We start from the raw sequence: 24,506 nt of genomic DNA, 5'->3' as shown, positions 1-24,506 counted from the left end.
TAGTTCAGAGAGAGGACAGTTATTCCAAAACCCTGCTGTGAGATCAATTCACAAGTCATGAAAGAAACAGTCTTAGATCTCTAACTCAGATTGTGCTCCAAATTAAATTCTGTTGTGAAATGGAAGGAGAGAGAAAAGCAGGAAAGTCACTTCAGGAACCGCAGGCAGTGTACCTGCCCAGGGCATAATTCACTTGCCTCTCGAGATCTGCTGTCACTTTTCTTTACAATCTCTCTGTTAAGTGGCTCCAGATAACCTGGCTTCTCTTTGAATTTTGTCAGTGGGCAAGAAGACAGAGTAACCCACTCAAAAACAACAACAAAAAAACCCCAAAAACAAACAAACAAAAAACCCATAAGACTAACCATAGCTTGTATCAATAGTATTGGGAGAAAGAATGGCAATTCTAAGAGGAATATGGATTTGTGGCATAGACTGTCCCAGCTCAAGTCAAAAAAAAAAAAAAATGAGGGTAAACCTCTGTTCACTCAAAGTGACTGTGAGACATGCAGAACACAATACAGGATCACACTGACAATAACATCATAGGAAGGCACAGCACAAGACATGCTGGAGGTGGGGGTGGGGGGCACAAAGCACTTCAGGCACACTATGAACTAACAGAGTTCCCAACTCAACCCCTCTGTAGAAGCCAACTCCAGCCCCTGTGGAAGTCCACTAAGTGACAACTCTCAACTGGCACATCACCACGGCTCCAGGGCTCAGAGGCTGGAAGTAGCAGTTCCCTTAATATGGGCACAGGACAACTGAGGCCAGTGGATGCTCCAGCAGAACCCAAAAGGTTTACTCCCAAGAGAAGTGATTGCAGTGTCCAGAATTGCAGAGGATGCTGATGGCTGAGTAATAGCAGGAGAGAGCATGTTGGCAGTGGGCATGAACAACCACTGTGAAGTACCCTTTTAGACTAAAAAGACTCTAGAAACCACCATTAAGATAACAGATTCTTCTGTATCAGCTCCTTTCCTTTTTAGCTTGAACAAAAATTAATTCATAGGACTAAGTGATTTCTTAAGCCTCTCAAAAGAATGCTGATTAGAAAAAAATCAATAAAGTGGCTGAGGGCATCACAGGGAAGAGTAGGGGGAACCCATGATGGAAAAGTTAGGCTTTATATGGAATGATCACCTATCTCAACAGCGCAGAATTCCAACAGTACATGTGAAATACTGAAATCTTACTCTCTTGTTTCTTTACATCAGCGACTAATAAAGTCTGGCAAGAATAAAGTACACTAAAGATGTAAAAGCTCAAGACTTCAGCTACCTTGAACTGCCTTCAATCAGACCTCTGTCTCTAAGCTCCCTAGTGACTGGCTACTTCAGTATGTTTCCCCAGGGAAAAGGAAGCCAATGGAGAGTCCATAAAATATGGTCAATTACATACCAAATTCTTCTGAGATTTCACTTTACTCAACAACAGAGCTTAAGATAGGCATGGTGTGTGTGTGTGTGTGTGTGTGTGTGTGTGTGTGTGTGTGTGTGTGTGTGTGTGTGTGTGTGTATACTTTCTCAAAATTATCAGTGAGGTACAAAATGTGTGGGTTATCTTATTCTTCTGTGGAAACCACATCTCCTAAAATACATCAGTACTAGAAGATTACCAGGCAGCCAAGTGCCAGACACAGAAACAGAGTAGTGCCAAAGTACTACCACTGAGGGATTCCTGGGATTGCATAGCCAGCCCGTTGTCATATTACTTCACCCAAAGAACTATCATTATTACCTCTTTCATCTGCCCCCTTCTCCCCAGGTCATTTAAAGTCTTAATGGCTCTGGCAACACATGTCAGAAAGACCAGGAACCACTGCCAAGGTTAACTGGGATGGATGCTCCTGCAAGCTTACAGAAGTGAAAGACAAAGGAATAAGACAATGCAAAGACTAAGGAGCAATTCAAAATCAGACTAGACCGGATTTGAGATGCACATATGACATTTCCTTCCTTTTCTACTCAGCAAATGCCCATCACATCAAGGAAGGTTGACATGCTATACTAATTAGAACAAGACTAAAATCTCTAACTTAGGAATTAGGACTCATTGCATTCTTTGTTTTGTTAGTTAAGGCAAATTTCAGGTCATTTAATTGCTCACTCTGAACCATGATAAGCAAATAACTTGGTGGGTGGGTCAATATTGTGATCATAGATAGTATACAATGTGGGTGTGTGCCAGAAAACTGAAATGGCTGTACATATTTTCACTAAGGATAAAATATTTTTCATCCTGTAAGAAAAGCAATGCAGAAAAATAACATGATATGAAGTAGTTACTGTCCCAGAAAAAAAATCACAAGTTTGTGGTTGGTATGTGGAAGCTATAGACTCCCTCCAGTCTCCCTTACCAATGTATATATTCTCAACTACTAATACTTGATATTACAGAACAAATACAAAAACATAAAAAGCCTACTGAGCCAACTAAACTTTGAGTCATTTACAAAAACAAGTATTTTTCTATAATTATGTAAACTGCACTTAATATGCATGTTTATCAACAGCAAAAAAATATAATAAGCCACATATAAAAGAAGAATAAAGGAAGCGCTTTCCTTCAGCTTCTGAAGATTCACTGCAGTGAACTGCTAACATGGGTAGAATGGGAACAGACACAAATGTGAAGCACATGGAGGAAGTCAGGAAGTCATGAGATTTAGCAATGAAGATTCCCCTGTACCATGAGGAAGACAGAAAATAGCAAATGCAAAGTCCTTGGGCTCACAGAACAGACAAAAGATTGTAAATGATTCTTTTCTACAGGAGAACTTTCCCCCCTGAATATTGACCAGGACTGAAATAGAAAACGGTGGCATTTTTGCAAAAGCCTGTCCAGCTGCATCATGGACTTCAGCTTTCTTTTTCTTCCTACCACATGACTTCAGTTAAGTGAAAACTCACAAAGACCAGAGGTGACTGGTTTCTCAGAAAGCCGCTTCTAGCACCTGCCAATTTCTAGGCAATCATCTAAATAAAATAAATGCAATGTCACCCTATTTTGGAGTGACAGTCCCTAGGTATGACAGATAAGTCTCCAAATATCAGAAAGAAAGTAAAGAGGTTTCAATAAAAACCAAACCCCTCCCCCTACCACACACACACACACACACACACACACACACACACACACACACACACACCAAAAAAAAATTAAAATACATTCATGTCTAGTTCTACTTGATTTTTTTTTTAAATTTTCATGTGAACTTTTCATTTAAAGAGTGAAATATCTAGAGTCCTATTCCATTTGATTAGATTCAAGTTGAGTTCCTGGGAAGTTGTCCAGAGAGTTAGATTGCTTTAAAATTGGACATGCGTTAAATGAAGCTTTGTCTAGCAAAAGTGAGCGAGTAACTGATATGGCATCTGTATGTTCAGTCCGCACAAGGTTCCTTTATCTGGGAAGCATTACTCAGAGACAAACAGCACATCAGATTACAGTTCTGGAGAATCACACTCGCCTCCTCTACCAATGCTGCCAGTTCACACAAACATTATATGTGCATTAGCCACCTGCTTCCAGAAGAATTTGTAATCTACCTGCTCCCTTTCGCTCCCCAAAGGCTCTCCTACTTGACACGTGTGCCCCCTTTCATTCACTCCATGGCAGTCACCTTTCAGCCCTAAGAGGTTCACTCGCAGTAAATGTGCAAAGCGGTGAGCTTTAATACCAGGGGCAAAAACAGAAGAAGCCTTCTGCATTACAATGTGTAATGAAACCAGACCCCCAATTCTGAGAGTTCTCTGGACTTGCACTAAAAGCCATTGCAGGAAGAGGTTGGTTCCTGGGTGCCAGGTTCCTTTCACGTTACCTGCTTCAGTGTACTTCAGTCCCACTTTTTCTTCTGTGTCTTTTGTCTTTGGGGGTGGCCAGACAGCTTGGAGTCTGCCAGGAGTCCTGTCATCCTGCTCTGTGGGGCTCTGGTCCGGCTGTGCAAAACAGGTACAGAATAATTTAAGTGGAGTGTGGCCAGAGCACATTGATTCTTGAAAACACACATCCTAACACTAATTCTAATATCGATTTAACACCCAGTGGCACGTTGCTCCTATTACTTGTAATTGAGCCATCTCAGTACAGTATGAACCTTTTTCCAGAAGGGTAAAGGATCAGTTGGGGTAAAAACTAAAGCAAACGAAACAAAAATCAATCAATCAATCAAACAAACAAACAAATGCAAAACCCTTATGACTACCTAACATGCAACCCTTTATGTATTATTTTTGTTATTCAGCTTTTTAAAGGGCGCCAATAATTTTTGAACTGCAGAAACAAAAACAAATGCATAATCATCTGGCATATTTATAGGAATATTTACAAATTTACTCCAAACAAACTGCACTATTTACATTAAGGACTAAGTTTGCATTCTCCATGAACATTAGCAATAATTGAAGACACACTTCTCTAAGCATTCCACACTAATTTTAATTCTTTCCTATTACAAAATAAGAGAGATCGATTCCATGTTCAAGTTTTGTTTGTTTGTTTTTTAAACAGAAGTTGCATTTTACAACTATAATGCCATGGTGTGTTTAGATTTAACAACTTATGATAATTTTCTAGCGACTTCAATTTTTAATAGCTTAATTAAATATACAAGCAGACATGATAATCCTATACTGAATTGATGTTTAACAAGAAATTCTACCCATTGTTCCCATGAACTTTCAATGCCAAACATTCCCTGGTCATTATAAATTAACTTTCTTTGAATAATTACATCTTTTATTAGCTAGAGTATCTTGTGTTCTGATTTTATTTATTCTTTCCATAAGGGTGAGGGCTAGGTCCCTCTTTTTGTATATGGGGAGACAGGCTCAGAGATTATCAAGGTCACCTCGTCATAAATGGCAGAGTCGGGATTAAAAACCAGCTCTCATTTTAAATTTAGTACTCAGCCAAGAAGCCACATAAACAACACAGAACATTTCAGTAACATCATAAATACATATTTTGCTAAATGGCACACTTTCAAAGGAGAGCCTTGTGTTCACAGGAGGATAATTGAATGGTGAGGAAATCCCTATAAATTTGGGCTATACTTGCACATCACATCACTTCCCCATGTTGCTAACGTTTTATAAGCACAATGACCATTGATGTTTAAACTTAGGGTGCACATTTTCCCTTCCTTCCCACACATCCTTACACAGATAACAATTACATTCAAGAAAAACAGAAGAAAGAGATGTACTTCTGTCCAACTTGGTACTCTTTTGCAAGATAAATTTAATATCATTATTATATTTTTTTACTAAAGAAAATAAAATACTAATAAAGACAGGCAACTAGGATTCATTTTAACAGGAAACCTGGAAAGAAAAAAATTGCAGCATTATATGTTATGTCAAAATGCAGAACCCAATTCTACATACGCTTTTGGGATCAGAGGGGCTGTCTGCTGGCCTTGACTTGGACCTTTCGAACACAGCGCGGAGTGATTCCTTCTCATGTTTCATCTTCCGCTTAAGAGCTTCCAGCTCGGAGGTGTCAGCTGTGGTCCCCTTTTTAGGGGGACGGATGAATAAGGCCTTAAAGGCCTCCAGGGCAGTCTCTGGTGGCTTTGCCTTCACCTGGCCACCCTGGACTTGGGCATCTCCAGAACGCTTCTGGCTCTCCTGGTCAGTACTATAGCCCATCTCGTCTGCCCCAGGGAACTGGGGGTCGGCTTCCTTCACTTCGGTTCTTGGCATGTCAATGTTGAGTAGCTGAGATAGCTGTTCCAGGAGAGTGGGAGTGGCCTTCGGATCGGTTGTTCTACCCTGGCTCTTCACTGTCTGCGGGCCTCCCTGCACCAGAGATTTATGAACAGGCTGGGTCAGCTTGAGCAAAGCCAAGTCTCCGTCCTTGGGTTTGATTTCAGTAATGGTCTCCCCTGCCTCCGCTGTAGCCCCCTTCTTCAGCACACGGAGCCCACTGAAGAAAGCTGGAAGCTGGAACGACTTCTCTCCGGGAGCTTCTCTCTCTCTTTTAGAAACAGTACTCTCAGTGACACCAGCAGTCTGGTCTGATGCGGCGGGTGGCCTTTCTTCTGCAGCCTGGCCCTGCCCGTGGCTGTGCTCTGCCGGATGGCTACCATCACCACCAGGGTCCAGTTTGCTGCTTGTCTCAGGTAAAGTTCTCTTAGAATCATCACGGAGTTCTGCATCATCAGTTTCCCCAGTGTCGTCAGAATCTCCAGGTCTTTCTTTGGGCTCTTGACATGGTTCAGATGAAACAACGGTGGTCGACTCCTGGGTATCAAGGCCACTTCCTTCCTCTGCCTCTTGGCCTCCATCTTCAGAGTCAGAATCACTGGTGGTGTGAACCAGGGTCCCACGGACCCAAATGACATCCTCACCATCCACACTCACAGTGGCAGGTGAAAGCAGCTCATGACCAGGGGTAGAGGTGTCTGATCTGGCTTTCCCCTGATTTCCCTCCGATCCTGTCTCCGCCCTTGCTGACTTCCCATCATTTTCAAGATCAGGTGGAACTGGAGCCTCTGGCTGTGGCTGATCTGAGCCTTCGCTGGGATCATCTCGCTCAGGAGCTGGATTCACCTCTAAACTGCGAAATGCCTTCAGCACAGCATCTTCCTCTTCAGGATCCAAGGAATCCAATTTACTTGTAAATCCAAACAGTGATTTCATAGAGAATTTACTCAGGATCGACTGAGCCATCTCCAGCCCGGCTTCGGATTTGTCGGGTTCCAGGACATCTCCGCTGTTGAGAGAGTTACCAACCTCCTCCATGTCCCGGCAGTGCCCTTGACAGAAGTTCTGCCTTGTGTTACCTGCCCTGCTCGCTCAGTTTATCCGCTCCATCTGCTCTTGACTTACAGGACAGGGAGCTACAGGACCGGGGAGAGAGCCAGGCTTTCAGCTGCTCAGAAAACACACTTGGTCTCTTTCAGGTCACAGAGCCCTCCCTTCCGGTTTGTTCGATGCCGGCGTGCCCAGGGCAACTTGCTAAGTCTGGGCAACTCTATGTCCCAACGCAGCTGGGGCCGCACACCTTACTACACATGGGCAGGCAGGCTGCTCTTCTGGACTTCCGTATTTACTCCCCAGGACAAAAGGCGTTTTGTGGCAGGCAAAGTCAGCCTGTCCCGTAATCCCAGCCCAGGACTTCAGGAGGAGCTCCGCCCCGTGCCTGCGATTCTCCTGGTCGCATTCAACTTCCTCATTGGTGAGCAAGTTGAGGTTCCTAAAAGTGCTGAGCCGGCAAGCTGGTCCTGACAGCCCTGAACCACCCCCTGGTGCAGCCCAAGAGATTCCAAAGTGAATCAGCAGAAAATGACCAAAGGACTTCAGAAGTGAGCCCTCTTTTCCATCCTGATCTTAATCAGAGGCCTGGGCCAGCCAGGTCCCAAACCCAGCATTTCGCCCACATCAACAGCCTCCTGCAAACCCCTAATCAAAGACAGGAAGTAAAGAAAAAGATCCTCTCAAAGTGCCCAGAACTCTCAGAGCAGTTAATTTACTACCCTTGGAATGTCTTTTGTTTTTAAATGCTTTCCTCCAGCTAGCCGGCAGGTTTCATCTGGAATGCAGATTTTCTCTGACTGCTGGGAAGGAAAACCAACTAGACTGGTTTCAGATTACGACTGTTTTAGCTCTGCCCTGCCTGGGTGTTCTGCAAACAGGTACTTAGACAAGCACGCCCACCACGCCCAGAGTCCACCTACTGTAGAGCAGCAGAATAAACAGCCCCAGCCAAGTACCAGTGCTTACTGTCCGAATTATGGGCCAACCTTAAGTCTCTTTCTGTTCAGCAGCAATGACTCCCTCAGTGAGTTACAAATCCTGGTGGCAGAACAGACTCCTTTCTGCTTTGGTGTTGCAACCCAATAAATGGACCTGGCATGGCACGATTTTGGCATACAACTTGCCTTCTTGGTCAAAGTCATTCACCAAAGATTCCCAAGGATCTTTATTTCTCTAAAGGTCTAAAATATGTATCAGTTTTGGTCTCCACTGCCCATTTTGTGCAAAGAAGCAAAAACAAAGAAACACAGCACAGATTGGGTAAAATGCCATTTGCATTATATGCTGCAGACCTAGAAATCTGAGGCTGTAGGGGTAAGGGAATCATAGTTACCTAGTTACCTCGGGACAGCTTCCTGTCAAACCCTGTCTGAGGAATTCTGCTTGCAATAATGCATTTTAACAATGTATGATTGCACAAAAGGAAAACACAAACAAAGGGTGTGTATATTCCATCAAACCTTATAGGAAAGAATAAACCCTAATTGGTTCCTGTGGCTAAATTGTTCCTGGATGACCCCCGACTCTGACATTTTGGGGTTACTAACTGACCTAAATTTAAAAGGTGTGGTGCTAGGAATGTAGCTCAGTCAGTAGAATGTGTGCCTAGTATGCACAAGGCTTTGGGCTCAATCTCCAGGAGAGCATACAACAAAATTAAACAAAACAAAGTAAACATCAGGGCAGGGTGAAAGAGGAAAGAAAGGAAGGAAGGAAGGAAGAAGGAAGGAAGGAAGGAAGGAAGGAAGGAAGGAAGGAAGGAAGGAAGGAAGGAAGGGAAAAAGAGAAGGAAAAAGAAAGATTTGATAGTGCCATTCTGAATAAGCTTCCATTCTAGATTAAATGCTTATTGATAAAAATCTGACTTCTTTGAGATTATGGAAAGAAGAGATCATCACACCAGTTTCATGAACTACATACCCAAACACAAGACTAGAGGAGGAGACTCAGTTTTGCATACTTGGTGTTTTCCTTCTCTCTCAAGATGTTTCATTTGCTCAGATATAACTTAGGATTGATTTCAGGCACCTCCACAGACTTGGGCAAAAATACAAGCTGGAAGGGATCATTAGTCCCTCTACATCATAGCTCTGGGCAGACTTACAGGATTTCAATGTCCCTTCATTATCCACAGGTGCCAACACGATTTCATAGAAAATGGATCCAGACATTAATGGACTGACATCCCTCCGCTCTAGGTAGTAAGGCTTTGTTAGACTTACTTTAGATTAAGAAATCAAAGTGAAGGGAAGGTAATTGAGTAGAGTTTCACAGGGTAGCAGGTGTGAATGAAGACAGAAATATCTAGAATTGAGGATTTACTATGTGCCCAAGCATTGTATTAAATGCTTTGCAAACACTAACTCATTTAGATATAGATAGCTGCTATAGCTTGGAATTTATTCTATTTCTCCTGCTAGAAAACAGACAACAAAAAGATTAAGTAATTCATGTTTATAGGGTCAATGAACAATAGAACCAGAATTTGGTTCTATGGTGCACTCTTAACCACCCTCTAGAACTCAGAACTGCCCTCATAGGACACCACACATGGCTGAGCCTTGAAATACAAAGGTGGTAGACTCTTTCTACTTTAGGATAACATGGAGACAGACTTCACAAAAAGTTATTGACAGAGAATGATTTATGTTGCTGGAACTCTAGGGCAAATTATCTAAATTTTTATTTAAATGCTTAATAATTATATAATTTAAACAATTAAATTATTATGCAAATTAATTTAAATTATTTATTTAGGAAAACTATCACAGAAAAGTCAGAAATGAAGGCAGAATGAGAGAAACTTCCAGCAGAAGAGTTTCTAAGAGAGGAAAATGTCATTGAATTTTCCTTGTCTAGAAGATTTGTAGGGCCATGGCAGAAACTGGATAGAGAATGAGGTAATCTCTACTGAGATTAGTTAATTTTCTGGGTTTTCAAGGACTAAGCCAATCAATGGTGGGCCTGGACTCATTATGCCTGTACCCGTGGCCCAACTAGGGAGATGATCACTTACTGCTGATGGACTGCCTACCCAATCAGGGGTAGACGATTCCTCTCTCTGTCCATCCCTGACTCCACCTTTGACCTTGCCCGTCTGTTACCTATTAGTCGCTTGACCAACGTTACTACCTTCAGATTTTGCAAATGTCTCATGGCTGTCAATTACACTAGACTTTCTTTGTTCTCTTATTTACATGACCAACTTGCAGCTTTACCAGGGCAGAGAGCTAACTCCATCCCAGCCACTAAGATGTAGCCGTGGTCTTTCTTGGTTACCTCATTTTTAGCTCCTTACAGAGTGGTCTGAGGTGGTCTCCTAGCAGGAACCTTCTAGTTAGAAGCTACCCTTCCTTACCTGTCACAATCAGCTACGAGCGAGAATTTACAAAAGGACAATACCAAGTTGCATCATTCCTCAGGAGCTTCAGAGGGGGCCTGCTAGGCTGCTGTCAGTGGCCCAGAGCTCTGTCCTTCTGCTGCTTCTTTTCTATCTAGCCTGGTTATCTCATACCTAGCTCTTAGACCTCTTCTTCTTCATCTTCTTTAGGCTTTGCCACGTTAACCTTTAATCTTCCTTTCAATTCCAACCTCTGTTCTCACTATTACTTATGTGAGCAACTTGCACTGTCTGTGATGGGTCCCTTTCCATTACAATGCACAGAGAGTTTTCAGTCTCCTGGATCACTATGAAGGAAGGTAAAATAATGGGCAAGGGTAAGCTGTGCTGAGTCCAGGGAGTATCTTTTAGTTTACCAAATGAATGTTCACCTGACGTAATATTAGGAAAGTGGAGAGAATGCTTTTATGACATCTAAAATTATGAAGTTTCATCTAAAAGGATCATAGGATTGTGGGAGGATATGTGTATATCTGAGGCTGAATTGGACCTTGGAAAATTACAAGTGAAATATCTTGACCTCATTTTAAAGATGAAGACATCTGAAGTCAAGAGGAGTTAAACTGCCACCAGCTGATTCTGCACAAACAGCCTATCTAGAAGGGAAATGAGATTCCCTAGCTCCTGCCCACTTTGTAGCATCTGCCCATTGCTAGGACAGGAGATCTTACCCTTTACTTCTCTCATCTTCTAATGCCTTCCTGCTATTTAATTCAGAGTAAAGTGAACTAAACTTGAGAGTCCACACATGTAAATTAAGCCCGAGACCCCCTTAGGCTTCTCCAAGGCTTGCAGCATCTGCACCACCGCCACTCCCCCCCCCCCCACTAACTTATACCAGCCTCAGTAATAGCCATCAACTATTTCTGTTAATCAGCTGAACACACACACACACACACACACACACAAAAAAAAAAAAAAAAAAAAAAAAAAAAAAACCGGGCCATATAGCCAGGCTGTGGTGGTGCATGCCTTTAATTGGATCTCTAGTTTGAGGCTAGCCTGGTTTACAGAGTAAGTTCAAGCACAGCCAGGAACTACACAGAGAAACCTTGACTTGAGAAAACAACAGACAAAACCAGCCACATCCTCACTTTGTAAGGACAAGTCCCTTTTCCTGTTGAGCGGTGTAAAATATTTCCAAGACTGGTTCCACCATGGAAATGCGTTAAATATGGACAACAACATAAAAGAATAGGAAAGGAGAATGGTGAGATTGGCCATGCTGTGGAAGTGGAAGAGAGCAGAGTGTGCATGATCTTTCTGCGAACAAGGGCTAGGTGCAGTTAGGAACATGGTTCTGGTTCCTAGGCGCCATCCAAGCTTGGCACCTAAGCCTGCTTCCTGGCCAGTGACATCAGCTCCCTGTGCTGTGGCTTTATCACCTGGAGTATGACAGTATTATGTCATGGTGATTGTGAAGATTACACAAACAGCTTGACATTTTCCTCCATGCCTGGTCAAAGTACTTCATGAGTACTTCAGGCTTTCACGGGAAAGAAACAACCTTTTTAGTGACGTCAACCCATATCTACCAGAGTGGTTTGGTTTTGTATCTGTCAATAGGAAACACATAATACTGATGAACTGACAGTCCAAGCAGGGAGTTGCTCCCTTTCAAGTCCCCATAATCCATGCATTTGGAAAGAGGGATCAAAGGTCTCCAAATGACTGTTTCATCTGTACTTCACTGGACTCCAAAGCCAATTCTTTCATGGGATTCCTCTGAGTGTTTCAGGGCCTTCCAGGGTTGGATTTTCCAACTCTTTCACCTTTGGAGATAGATTTCTCAGGTGACTGTGCAGAAGGTCACTAAGTTCACTCTACTCTTTATTATATTTCCTGGTTCAAGATAATTTTCAAACCAACTCAACCATTGCGGGGGGGGGGGGGGGGGGGGGGGGGGGGGGGGGGGGGGGGTGGAGTGTTAGGAGATAATCTGTAGATTTGGAGCATCTTTCCATTCCTCCTCAAATGTCTGCTGAAGCACACAGATGGCAACTCTGCAAAGAAAGTCATGCATCTGTGATTCCTAATTCCCCATCCTCACCATGGGAGCTCTGATACTTCTTCCCTTTTTTTTTTTTTTTTTTTTTTTTTTGTCATTCTGACAATTCATTAAGACTTCAAAGGTGCTGTTTATTTACAATGTGAAAAGTAAGATCAAGCTGTCCATTACAAGGCTGTGAGGTTCTTACTATCAAATATTTCTAAGACTAGATTCCTTGAGCCAGTGTCAAAGATTATTTGGAAAGGGGACTCACTGATAATGCCAAATGAAATCATAGAAAAAGAAAATCTGTGACTGCACTTATATGGCCGGTGGGAGGGGCAGCCACTAAGGTACAGAATTTTGTGGGCCATGTTTCTGAAGGATCTTGGGGTTTTCTAAAGCAAGGAGAAAGAGTTTGTTGTGCCACAGGAGCACTATGATAGAAGGCATGCTGTCTGTAGAGAAACCATTCCAAAGTTGCTTCTGGTAAAGTTACCAAGAGGGCCTGGAATCTAATAAACTACTTTTGCCTAAAGTGGCTTGTTTCTCCTCCTTCCCAAACAGCAACACCAGACAGCTCTCTGTTGCCATAAGTAGGTATCTGTTTCTTTCCTTCCTTGATTCTTACATTAATTATTTAGTTACATATATAATTATGGATCTCATTAGGACATTCGCATAGATGTGTATAACTGTACTTAGTACAGTGTACTCCGTTCATATTTGTCTCTTTCTACTCATGGTCTCCTCCACCTCTCCAAGAGAGTCACCCATCCCATACTTCGGCTTTATATAACATTAATAGAGAGGAACATTTAACGTTTTTAAAAAGTCTAGATTCTGCATATGAGAGATAACGTGTAATATTTGTCTTGTCATTTCTTTTCATCATTATCTAGTTATCTTAAGAATTAGTTCAATTCCTTGCCGGGCGGTGGTGGTGCATGCCTTTAATCCCAGCACTTGGGAGGCAGAGGCAGGCAGATCTCTGTGAGTTCAAGGCCAGCCTGGTCTCCAAAGTGAGTTCCAGGAAAGGCGCAAAGCTACACAGAGAAACCCTGTCTTGAAAAAACAAAAACAAAAAACAAACAAAAAAAAGAATTAGTTCAATTCCAAAACTCTAATTCCCTAAATCCTTTTATAAGTTTTTAAACTTAAAGTAGTAAATAGAAAAGGCTAGGGAAGATGGAGACATACCTAAAACAAAATGGAGAGAGGCATGATAGCTGTAGTGGCATGTACCTATAGTTCTAGCACTTTAGAGGAGGAGGCAATAGGAAGAAAGTTTGAGACCAGCCTGGGCTACACAGTGAGTTCAAAGCCAGCCTGGCCTGCATACTGAGCCCCAGTCGCAAATAAAAACAAAAATAGCTCAGTTGTTGAATACTTATTTAACCTGGCAAGGCTCTAAATTCAATCCCCAGCATCACAAAAAGGGGAGGGTGGGAAGAGAGGGAGGTAAGGAGGAAAAGGCAGATAAATGAGAGAAGCATGCACAGAAGCAGAAGGCACCAGAGTTTAGTTACTAGAAGGTCTAGGATGCGAAGTGTCTTAATTTCATTTCTATTGCTGTGATAGAATACCATGACCAAAAGCATCTTGGGGGGAAGGGGTTTATATTTCGGCTTTCACACCCAATCACAGTCTATCACTGAGGGAAGTCGAGGCAGAAACCCTGGTTGGAGATGGGTATGCTAGCTGTAGTGAACCTCACCAGCCTTACAATGGCCTTGTAAAGTCTGCTTGGAGACAACCAGAGTTTCTGAATGCCACTGATGTCCAAAGTAAGCAGTATACATGATGGGTTCTTTATATAATTTTTCTTATGCCTAAATTTGACCCACAGACCTATGAGAAAGATATCATTAGCCTCATTTTTTTTTTTTTTTAAGATTAGCTCCGCACAATGCAAGTGTGTACAATAAAGGTAACATTCTATCTCTTGGCCTCTGAAACAGTCAACAGTAGTCCCACTCAGGTGGTTTCTATGCACTTAAAACATGACCAGTGACTAAAAAATGAAGCTTTTAATAGGACTTCATTGGGGTTCATTTAAATTAGCCCCATGTGCTAACCAGCCACTCCAGTGAGCACTGTTATAGATGTTATAGGGCATTTCAAAGAAATTAGGTCAAGTCTGAGATTAGATACCCCAGGAATGGCAAAGCCAGGTTTTGTACTGGATTCATCTAAGTATAAATGTTTCCTAGTTTCCTAGTAGTGTGCTTTTTTAAGCTATAGTGTAGCAGTTCTCTTTTCCACTGAAACACAGAAAAGGAGCCAGAAGACATCACCTTTAAAAAAAACAACTTTGCTTTAATCCCTTTAGTTCGGTAATTCGATGCTGTTCTGCATTTCCTTACTGTGTTAGCCACTGTTGTTCAGCTGACACAGCTGGAGTCATCTGAGAAGAGGAACCTTGTGGGAGTTTGAATAAGAATGGCTCCAACCAGCTCATAGATTTGAATGTTTGGTCACCAGGGAGTGGTACTGTTTGAAGGGATTAGGAGGTGTGGTCTTGCTGGAGGAAGTGTGTCACTGAAGGTGGGCTTTATGGTTTCAGAAGCCCAAGCCAGGCCTAGTGGCTCTCTCTCGTCCTGATGCCTGTGGGCCCTGATGTAGAACTCTCAGCTCTTTCTCCAGGACTGTGCCAGCCTGCATGCTACCAGGCTTCCAGCCATGCTGACAATGGATTAAACCTCTCCACCTGTAAGCAAGCCCCAATGAAATATTTTCCTTTATAAGAATTGCTGGGGTTATGGTGTCTCTTCACAGCAACAGAAACCCTAACTAAGACAAACTTCAACTGAAAAAAATGCCTCCATTAGATGCCCTGCAGAAAATCCTGTCGGGCATTTTCTTGATTAGTGATTGACATGGGAGGACCCAGCCCACTGTGGATTTTGTTACTCTTGGGCAGGTGGTAATAAGAAAGCAGGTGGAAGAAGCAATTAAGAAGCATCCTTTCGTGGCCTCTACTTAAGTTCCTGCCTTCAGGTTCCTTGAGTTTCTGCCCTGACTTTCCTCAGTGATAGACTGTAATTGGGTGTGAAAGACAAAACGTAAACCTTTCTCCGCAAGATGCTTTGGTCCTGGTATTTTATCTCAGCAAAAAAAAAAAAAAAAAAAAAAAAAAAAAAAAAAAGGAAATTAAGACACTTCACATCCTAGATCTTCTTGTAACTAAATAATGAATATCCAGCTGAATGGAAGGACTCTAGCAACCCAGACTAATGCAGGTTCTACTGTGATTTATGGATGCCAAACTCCCAAGAGTTATTAAATGTTCCAGCTTCCATCCTTATATACAACTGAGAGTCAGCACAGACATAGGAAAAGGCTTAGGAAACTCACAGTCTAAAGGGTGACACGAGAAACTATGTTTAAATTTGAAAGCAGAACAGTGCTGCTCTAATGACTATTGTTGATCAAACTATTGCCTTGTAGTATATTTCTCCCTGTCCCTAGGTTTGGTGATGACTTGGATCTGAAATGCCCCGCTCAAAGCTCATGAGTTGACACCTTGATCCCTTATAAAGGGAGGGGACTTGGGGAGGTGACTGGATCAAGAGGGTTCTACTTTAACAATGGATTAATCTATTCAAAGGTTTATAACTTAATGGTGGTAGAAACTTAAAAAAGTTGGGGCCTAATTGGAAGAAGTTAGTTACTGGGGGTATGCCTCAGGATATTTTGTCCCTGTGTGTACTGGCTAGTTTTTTGTCAATTTGATACAAGCTAGAATCATCAGAGAGGAGGGAACTTCAATTGAGAAAATGTCTCCATAAGATCAGGCTGCAGTCAAGCCTATAGGGCATTTTCTTTTTTTTTTAAAGGAATATAAAACTATTTATTGACCACTATTCACCATTATTTACAATAAAGTAAATATACAGTTGGATAACATTCTGATACTACAAAGTTACTTTTCTGGCTCATTGAACCAGAACCCAAATACTGAAAAGATTGATCCTACCAGTAAGGAATGAGTCAGGGTACAGAAAAAGCATGCAAGTCATTAGTTTATATTACCAAATTTTGTGGCATTTTCTTAATTAGTGATTGATATGGGAGGATCCAGACCATTATGAGTAGTGCCATCCCTGGGCTGGTGGTCCTAGAATCTATAAGAAAGCAGGCTAAGCAAGCCATGGGGAGCAAGTCTGTAAGCAGCACCTCTCCATGGCCTCTACATCAGCTCCTGCCTCCAGGTTCCTGCCCACCTAGAGTTCTTGCCCTCACTGCTTTTGATAATGAACTGTTATATGGAACTGTGAATGAAATAAGCCCTTTCCTCCCCAAGTTACCTTGGGTCATGATGTTTCATCACAGCAATAGTAACGCTAACTAAGACACTGTGCCTGCACACCTCCATCTCTACCTCCCTAAGCCTACTGACTGTCAGGAGTTGAACAACCCGACTTGACCATGCATCCCCTACCAGAATAGTCTACCTTATTACACACCTAAAGTAATGGAGCCAGCTGATCACTGCCTGGCATCTCTGAAACCATAGCAGAAAATAAGCTTGATGTATGTCAGATATCTCGATGGAAAGCTGATTAACCCAGTGTCTAAACCTCAGCCCCTCTTCCCCCAGCCAAGAAAGACCTCTGGTGCATTTGTTACTAACAGGGTACACACACATTTTCTAAACTGGAGAATATTTCAAGTGGAAGTCTAACTTGGAAAAGCAACATCAAACCTGTAAGATTCAAGCCACCCTGCCTGAGGAAGAGAGAAGAACCTAAAAGGGGGAAAAGAAATCCAGATCCCAGAGGGCAGGGATTGCTGACCTGCAGAACCTTAAGAAACTATTCCCATTGGAAAATCGAGAGGCATGGAAATATGTTTTATTTTTACACATATCCACATAGGTAATGTGTAAATATATATTTAAATATATTTTAGTACATAGTTTCAGGAAAAGAGCTTCCTTTCTGGGTAGTGGTACCTGTCAAAAGCCCCAGAACACTTGTAGGAAATAGAAATTGATCATAAGGAAATAGTCCTAAATGTTGAGGGGCAAAAATAAATACTATTCCAGAGCCGGGCAGTGGTGGCGCACGCCTTTAATCCCAGCACTCGGGAGGCAGAGCCAGGCGGATCTCTGTGAGTTCGAGGTCAGCCTGGGCTACCAAGTGAGTTCCAGGAAAGGCGCAAAGCTACACAGAGAAACCCTGTCTCGAAAAACCAAAAAAAAAAAAAAATACTATTCCAAATATGAAAACAAAGTCAACATTCAATAATTAGAAAATGATCAAACTCAGGCATACCCTTGATATGACAACCACTTAAAGCATATCTCGTAAGACTTTCAAGCAGCATGGGTAAACCATAAGGAAAGAAGGTTGTAAAATCTAGCATGATTGCTTTAAAAAAAATCCTCATGAAAACAAGTCTCAAACAGTGAAAAAGAAAAGAAAATGTATTAATGTGTCACAGTGCTGTCTTTGTGCTGAGACAATGAGTTGACCCCATTCCCCCAGCACCTCTGTGCTTCACATAGTTTTCCAGGACTATGTATGATCCTTGTAATTGTAATAAATTAAGCAGACATAATTTCATTCACATAGAAGGAAAAAAATCGGGATTACATGGTTTGTCATATTTCCAACAAAACAAAACTACAATCATGAAAAGAAAAAGAAGCAGCCTTTCAAAGTCCATTCACTGTTCTCCAGGCTGCCTGTGGTTTGCAGCCTGCAGTTTGAATCCTACGCAGATTAAAATAATTTGCCAATAGATGTCACTGTTGCACTTAAGCTGAGCTCATCCCAGCTTTGAATTTGCAAGGAAGGAGTCCAAGCAAGAGACTGTACAGATCTGTGCATCAACTGTTAGTTTGTTCCCTTTTGACTTTATTCTGAATCTCGCTCTCTGTTTGTCTTCCTCCTTCCCTTTTTCCCTCCCTCCCCCTTTGTGTGTGTGTGTGTGTGTGTGTGTGTGTGTGTGTGTGTGTGTGTGTGTGTGTGTGTGAAAGAGAGAGGGGGGATTGCTTGCATGTACCTGTGGAGGCCAGAAGAATGTTAGAAACACTGAAGCTGGAGTTAGGATGTAGTGAGCTACCCTGTGGGTACTAGGAACTGAACCCAGCTCCTCTGCAAGAGCAGCAAGTGCTCTTAACCACTGAGACAGCTCTCCAAACCCTCAAACCTCTTTCTATGAAAATGCTTTTCTTCTTTATGCCAAATGTTTTTCTGAAATGACTACAGTGACTATTATTGTATAGTTATGGAAAGCAAAAAGTTCTATTCAATGGTTACCACTCATCTAAAAATGGCAGATCTAACACATCCCTACAATTATCCAGTGCTACCTAGATGATTGTAGGCCTAACCCACACTCACCATACACCTATTTTCAGATCAGAATACAATGAAGCAGAGAACAAGAGATTGTCAACAGGAATCAAAATAGAAAAAGCCACAGGGAACCATGAGGAAGAGAGGGCAGTAAAAAATGGAATGGATGGTTTGGTCAACTCTAAACCTGCCATCTAAATCTGGAAGTGGCAAAGCCTGCCCAATGCTTTGTACTGGGGAGTCAGTGCTTCTGTGTCAATGGATATGTGAAAGAATGAGAAAGGAGAAGCCTAGGTTTTTAAGTGGGTCATCCTGTATTTGGCAGATTTCCCACCAACTTGTTGGGCTGTTATTTGAGCAGCTGGCGAGAAAGGAAGGTTTATAGATGTGCAATGAAGACAGGTGACTTGGGTTTCACTGGAAAATGCAGAGCAAATCTGTCAGCTAGCATATGTTATTCATAAATTTTTAGTACAATGATATTAAGTGACTAGCAGCAAATGGGCTTCTTCCCACAGGGAGGTTTAGGCATCAGAGCTAATGAGACAGAGTGCTCTGAAAAGAAACTATTGACCCAGTCACCTTGCAGTGCACAGATTTCAGATGGCCTTGGTTTGCTGCAGCCCATTGATTTTTTTCAAATAATGACCCACATATAAAATACAGTTTCAGCAACTTTATATATACAATTTACACTAAGCACATATTAAATGAGCCTCTGCTGACCACAAAGAACCACAGATTAAACAGGAAGATTTCTACTTACATTGAGATCCAAGTACAATTCGCTTCTGCTTGACTTTTCTCTTTCTTCATGGAGCAGAAATGGACAGGGTGGTCCAGCTCTGTAACCCAGGACCCAAGCACCTCCATCCTTATTGGGAAGGTCTTTAGCTGTCTGCTCATTGATGCTGTCACAGGGAAAGCCTTCAGAGGTGACACCTAAGTAAACACAGGGAAGAGTGTCAATGACACAGCAGGCTGATGAAAGACAATGGAGTCAGCAAGCTTAGGGCTTCTACAAGGCAGTCTCCATATTCTGACTTCACTTTCTTTTTAGAGTTTATTGTCCTTGAAAAGGGCTTTCCCAATTACTCTTTTGGGGGTCTCAGGCATATACCCTCATCTCTAAAAGGCTGGTCTACTAGCTCTTCGTTATGGAGACACAGACATGTTTGCCAGCCCAGGTTTGTGCCTATTCACAATAGAATCAGGGAAGGGGCAGGGGAATAGAGGCATGGGTTCTTAGCACCTCTCCTCCATGGTGTCACACCCAAGCCAAGTCACAATGTATTTGTTCGTCTGGGCCTGCGGCTGTGCCTTATTTCCAGGGACAGAATCTTCATGCACTGTGCACACTGGCATGTGTTAGTTTGATGATGAGGGAATGTAGCATGAATAACCCATTTGGGACTGATGTTTGTCATCTCCAGAATATTCAGCTAACTTACTCTTACCTAAACTATGTCAGGATGACAGTAGGGCTGTCTTCAAATTTCAACATAACCTAGAGTCAGGAAACACCAGTGTTCCCGTTTTAAGGGGGAAAACTAAAGTACAGAGAAGGTAAGCGACAGTCTCACGTTCATAAGATTGGTAAAGGAGATGCAATGGTTTGAAGCCAGGCAGCTGAACACCTGCGGCTATGCTCTCAGAAACTATGTACATGCCTGACATTCTTTTGAGTGGCAACACAAGTTCTGTGATAAAAGGATGACATGGTCAGAAAAGCTACATGCTCCATCCCTGGGTACACCACAGTTTATGTCAGTTTACTGAAGAACTTGAGATGCCCCTTAGTGAAAAAAAAAAAAAAAAAAACCCTAAACCTATCAAATGGGAGTTCCTCAGACTTATTTCGTCATGGGATCCATTTAAACATCTGCTGAGCAAAACAGGTTGTAAACCATTAGTGCTCTACTGGAATGCAGTTTGGGAAATACTAGATTGGATCAATGACAGACAAGCCTCTCGAGGCACGGGCATTCCTGGTCCGCTCTAAATTCCTGGTAAGCAGCCTCAGCAAAACCTGGAGCAACCAAGTGGATGCACAGTCTTAGGCCTAGTGTCTTTTTGCAAAGGGGATCACTGGATATGTGATAGGGTGTTTATTATACATAATCCCTGTAAGAGAGGAGCTCTGGCAGTGATCCAAAGCCAGCTGATGGTCTCTGCCAGCTGAAAACCTGACTCACAAGCAACCTGAGCTGAGAATAACTCAGCACACAAAGGGCTGCAAGGCAGCATGCTTCTCTCAGATGAGAGTAGCATTTTCAGAGTCAGAAAAGTTGAGAACACTTAAAGTTTTGAGTTTTGTTTGCTTGTTCAGTTTGGTTCGTTGAGTTTTAATCACCCTTCAAGTGAAAATGACAAAGGTCACAATGTTTCTACAGTTGCCCTCTGAAGGCTGTCCAAAAAACACTTTCAGTCACTAGGGAAAAAAAAAAAAAAAAGAGTCCAGGACATTAGGAGTTCACTGTGATCTCTGCAAATGTAGGGTGTCTGTCTGGAAAGTGAACTCGGGTACTTTCTTCACAAGGACACAGTGCCTCAAGATGAGCCTCTGTCCACTTGAGGTCCTTGATATCTGCTATCAGCAGAAGATACAGCTAGCTGTTCACCTCAGCTTTGACTTAGCGAGTCATGTATTGTGGTGTCCCTAACTCCTGTTCTCAAGAAGCAGGGGGAAAGGCTAATGCCTAAAAGAACTTCAAAGCACCTCCACATGCAGTCTGGAAAGGAAATCACTGTTGTGAAGACCTGAAGCTCATGTGGCTTTAGTGGCTGTGGGATGGCTCATCCTTCCTCCTAGAACATTCTGTCTCTGTTGTTAAGAAAGGAGGAAACCTCCGGAGGACTCACATCATACCCTTGTAAACCTATGGAGTGCTCTCACCATGCTGTCTCACTTCTCAGGTCTATAATCACTAACCAGACCCCTCACTTAGATCGATCCCTACAGTCTGCACTTTGGCTATGAAGTAAATGCTGGCTTTGGATGAAGGTTACATGGATTACCATAACTATATACACATAATATATATCACAAAATGCATTGTACAGCACCTCAGGTAAGACATTCATATTATCAAAGCATATTGTCTGGTGAGACTAAGTTTATTATTACAGTATGAATAGTGGTATCAAAGAGTGGTGAATTCACACAATAGCAAAGGCTTGTGTTCTCAGCTAAAACACACCTGTGTGTCTATACATGTGAACACACATGCAAACACACTCACATACCTGCAGTGTCTAGCCAACACCACATTAATGAGGTGAGGCATGCAATCCAGTTCACTCTTTATACAGAGGAAAACCAAGAGAAAGCTTAAGCAGAAGCAATAAAAATTAATTTAATTCTGGAGTTGATTTTCATTTTTGTTTGTTTATTTGTTTTTGTCTTTTTCAAGACAGGGTTTCTCTATGTAGCTTTGGCTGTCTTGAAACTCACTCTGTAGACCAGGCTGGCCTCAAACTCACAGAGATCGCCTGCTTCTGCCTCCTGAGTTCTGGGATTAAAGGCGTGTGCCACCACCGCCCAGCTTTGATTTTCATCTTAAAGAGCCAATTTCTGATGCCTAATATCTAACCAGACAATAACCTATGAAGAAAACATGCAAGATAAACCACAATGCGTGATAATTTTGACAAGGATCATCAGGACAGGAAGGAAACAGATTACATGAAACTGTTATCTCAGAAGTTTGACAAACTAAGGACAGAGGATGAATTCAAATTTAAAAAAAAAATAACAAATTTATAAAGTATTTTTTAAAATAAAAACAAATGATTTGTAAGATAATATACATGTTTACATTTATTTAAATAGGGCATGCCCATATTATTTTTTTTAGCTGAGTAAACAAAAAAAAAAAAAAACTTAAAACAAGTAAATGTGTCAGTATAGCCAACTGACCCCAAATAGATTTTCAAGGTGTTAGATTTTCGTCGAATATCTTTCTCAAACACTGGAATTCATCAATTTAATCAACTGTCTTTCCCTTTGATGTTATGAGTCTAATGGTATTAAATATGTATTAATTGTTTTGTTTCTCGGTGGCACATGGCCCCTTGATTGATCACATATACACACAAGGGTTAATTGGACAGACAGCACAGATACACAAAGGGTAAGGTGGCTTACCTTTCCAGTCTGTGCTTTCCCCAACCATTCACATGAAGATGAGCTGCACTTTGCTGAAGCTAACCTATGACATCAACCCCGGGGCTGCTGTCAGTCATGAAAACAGTGGAAGTAGACAGAAAGAAAAGGTAATAATATGCCGTGTACAACGGAGGCAGTATTCACAATCCACCTTCCCCAAGTGCAACCCATCTCCCTGCCTGTGGCACACGTATTACTGTTTGAATTCTTGGCTCCCTCCCTGCTTTGCCAGTGTGAACTCAGGATTTCACTCTTGTATACATGTTGGATCTGGCCATGCAGCCTGCTCTGGCTGAATGAGTGTGGGCAACGTAATAGTGCACAGCTCTGTACACAATTGTTCACACCCATACCCATAGCTCTGGTAAAAGTAGAGTCTCGTGGCTAGTTTTGGTCAGAATCAGTGCTCTGTAGTGTCATGCCCCAACTCCCATTCTAGTGGTGGTAAATGATGAGATGGAATGGAACTACCAATGTGGGTAGAATTTTGAAGAAAAAAAATCTTGTTATTACATTCCAGGAGAAACATGAGCAAGGAGCAGCAGGTCCTCAGCACCATGAGATGGGATTATGTGAGGAGGAAGGTGTGTCTAAGTGGAAGAAGGCTGCTGGTAGGTCAGGAAGTAGGAAGGACTGGGGAGCAGGCTATAGCAGTTTGAGAATCTACCAGGGAAGGATCATAGCTATCAAATGAATGAAATGCTTGAATATCTAAAATGATATTTAACATCAAACTAAACAAAATAGGGTTCTACTTCACCTACCCACCCATGTTACAGCTGAGGAAACTAAATCCCAGGAGAATTTCTGTATTTCCAGAACACTTATTAGTAGCAGAGCTGGAATGACAATCCAGTCTCCTATGCTACGTAGAGAAGGACATTACTTATGGACACTCCACCAATAGGGATACTGAGGTAAGAGACGGAAGAGGGAGTGAGGAAGAGCACTGGCAGGGCTTTGATGGCTGAGCTTGATTCCTGGCTGCCTCTAATACTAACTGCTTAACCTTGAAGCTACCAAGCATCATCACTTCCTCACCAGTAAAGGTGGGATAACAGGGAGAAGCCTGGTAATGAACTAGACTCTAAATAATTTTCTCCCAGGAAATTTCCTAGGCTGTGGGTGTCTGGATTGCATGAGGGATGCAAATAAGTCCTTGCTTAAAGAAATATTACATGTAATGGAGGTACACTGAATATCACCATGTGCATGAAGAAGAACTTTGTATCAAAGAAGTTAAAGGGAGTAATTGAGCTCATAAGAATTGACGGCAGCACTCCGGTACTGTAGATCTCAAGTCTGTTCAGCCCCCCCCCAAAAAAGACAGAATTAATATTATTTGATGTAATTGCTCCAGGTTAGTGACTGATCAGCTCTGGTCTAAGCTCCTCAGGGGTCTTCACGGAGACACTAAGACATTTCTTCACTGAAGGTCAAATACATGATCCTTGAACCCAGTAAGGCTATTTATAGAAATAGCTTCCAATGAAATACTATTTTAAAGGGTTATATCAATATACACTGTGATAATAATTACATTAACCTTCTCATATGGTCTTTTCTTGGGAGGGATATAGATGCCAAATGAGAGGAAAATAGGACTGAAATAAGGAAACTCCCTTGTAAATATAGTCATGCTGAATATTTTAACAAGGATTGCACATTTCAAGTAGCACAAATGATGCTGAGAATGGGTAAAGACTAGGGGGAGAGGCATCTAGGTAAAAACTGGTGTAAAACGACTGAAAGATGTTTAGAAAGTTGTAGGAGTCATGAGACATTAAGACCCTCTTTATAGTCTCAGATAGTAAATGCTTAAGATGTTGGTACTTTAAATGTCTAAGTTATCTAAAAACTGGGTATGTTGGTT

General features: G+C 42.0%; 1 protein-coding gene across 9 annotated transcripts in view; it reads right to left on the bottom strand.

Annotated features, from left to right (window-relative positions):
• The window catches only part of Fmn1 (formin 1), a 380,313-nt gene that overhangs the window by 259,318 nt on the left and 96,489 nt on the right, over positions 1 to 24,506 (bottom strand). For 5 of the 9 annotated variants that reach the window (XM_052723123.1, XM_052723124.1, XM_052723125.1 and 2 more), the window contains 2 exons: positions 19,232 to 19,407; positions 3,827 to 3,944 (listed from right to left, as the gene is read on the bottom strand). The exons of 1 other annotated variant lie outside the window; for it this stretch is intronic. In XM_052723123.1, coding sequence (XP_052579083.1) covers positions 3,827 to 3,944; positions 19,232 to 19,407 — 294 coding nt within the window. Of the gene's footprint in view, positions 1 to 3,826; positions 3,945 to 5,393; positions 7,126 to 19,231; positions 19,408 to 22,612; positions 22,734 to 24,506 lie in introns of those variants that run through there. 3 more of the 9 variants (XM_052723130.1, XM_052723129.1, XR_008214879.1) reach the window with 3 other exon arrangements.

The sequence above is a fragment of the Peromyscus californicus genome, unplaced genomic scaffold, assembly GCF_007827085.1.
Source record: "Peromyscus californicus insignis strain IS unplaced genomic scaffold, ASM782708v3 Scaffold_7__1_contigs__length_154581171, whole genome shotgun sequence".
Lineage (NCBI taxonomy): Eukaryota > Metazoa > Chordata > Mammalia > Rodentia > Cricetidae > Peromyscus > Peromyscus californicus.
This window is presented reverse-complemented; position numbering and strand designations above follow the sequence as displayed.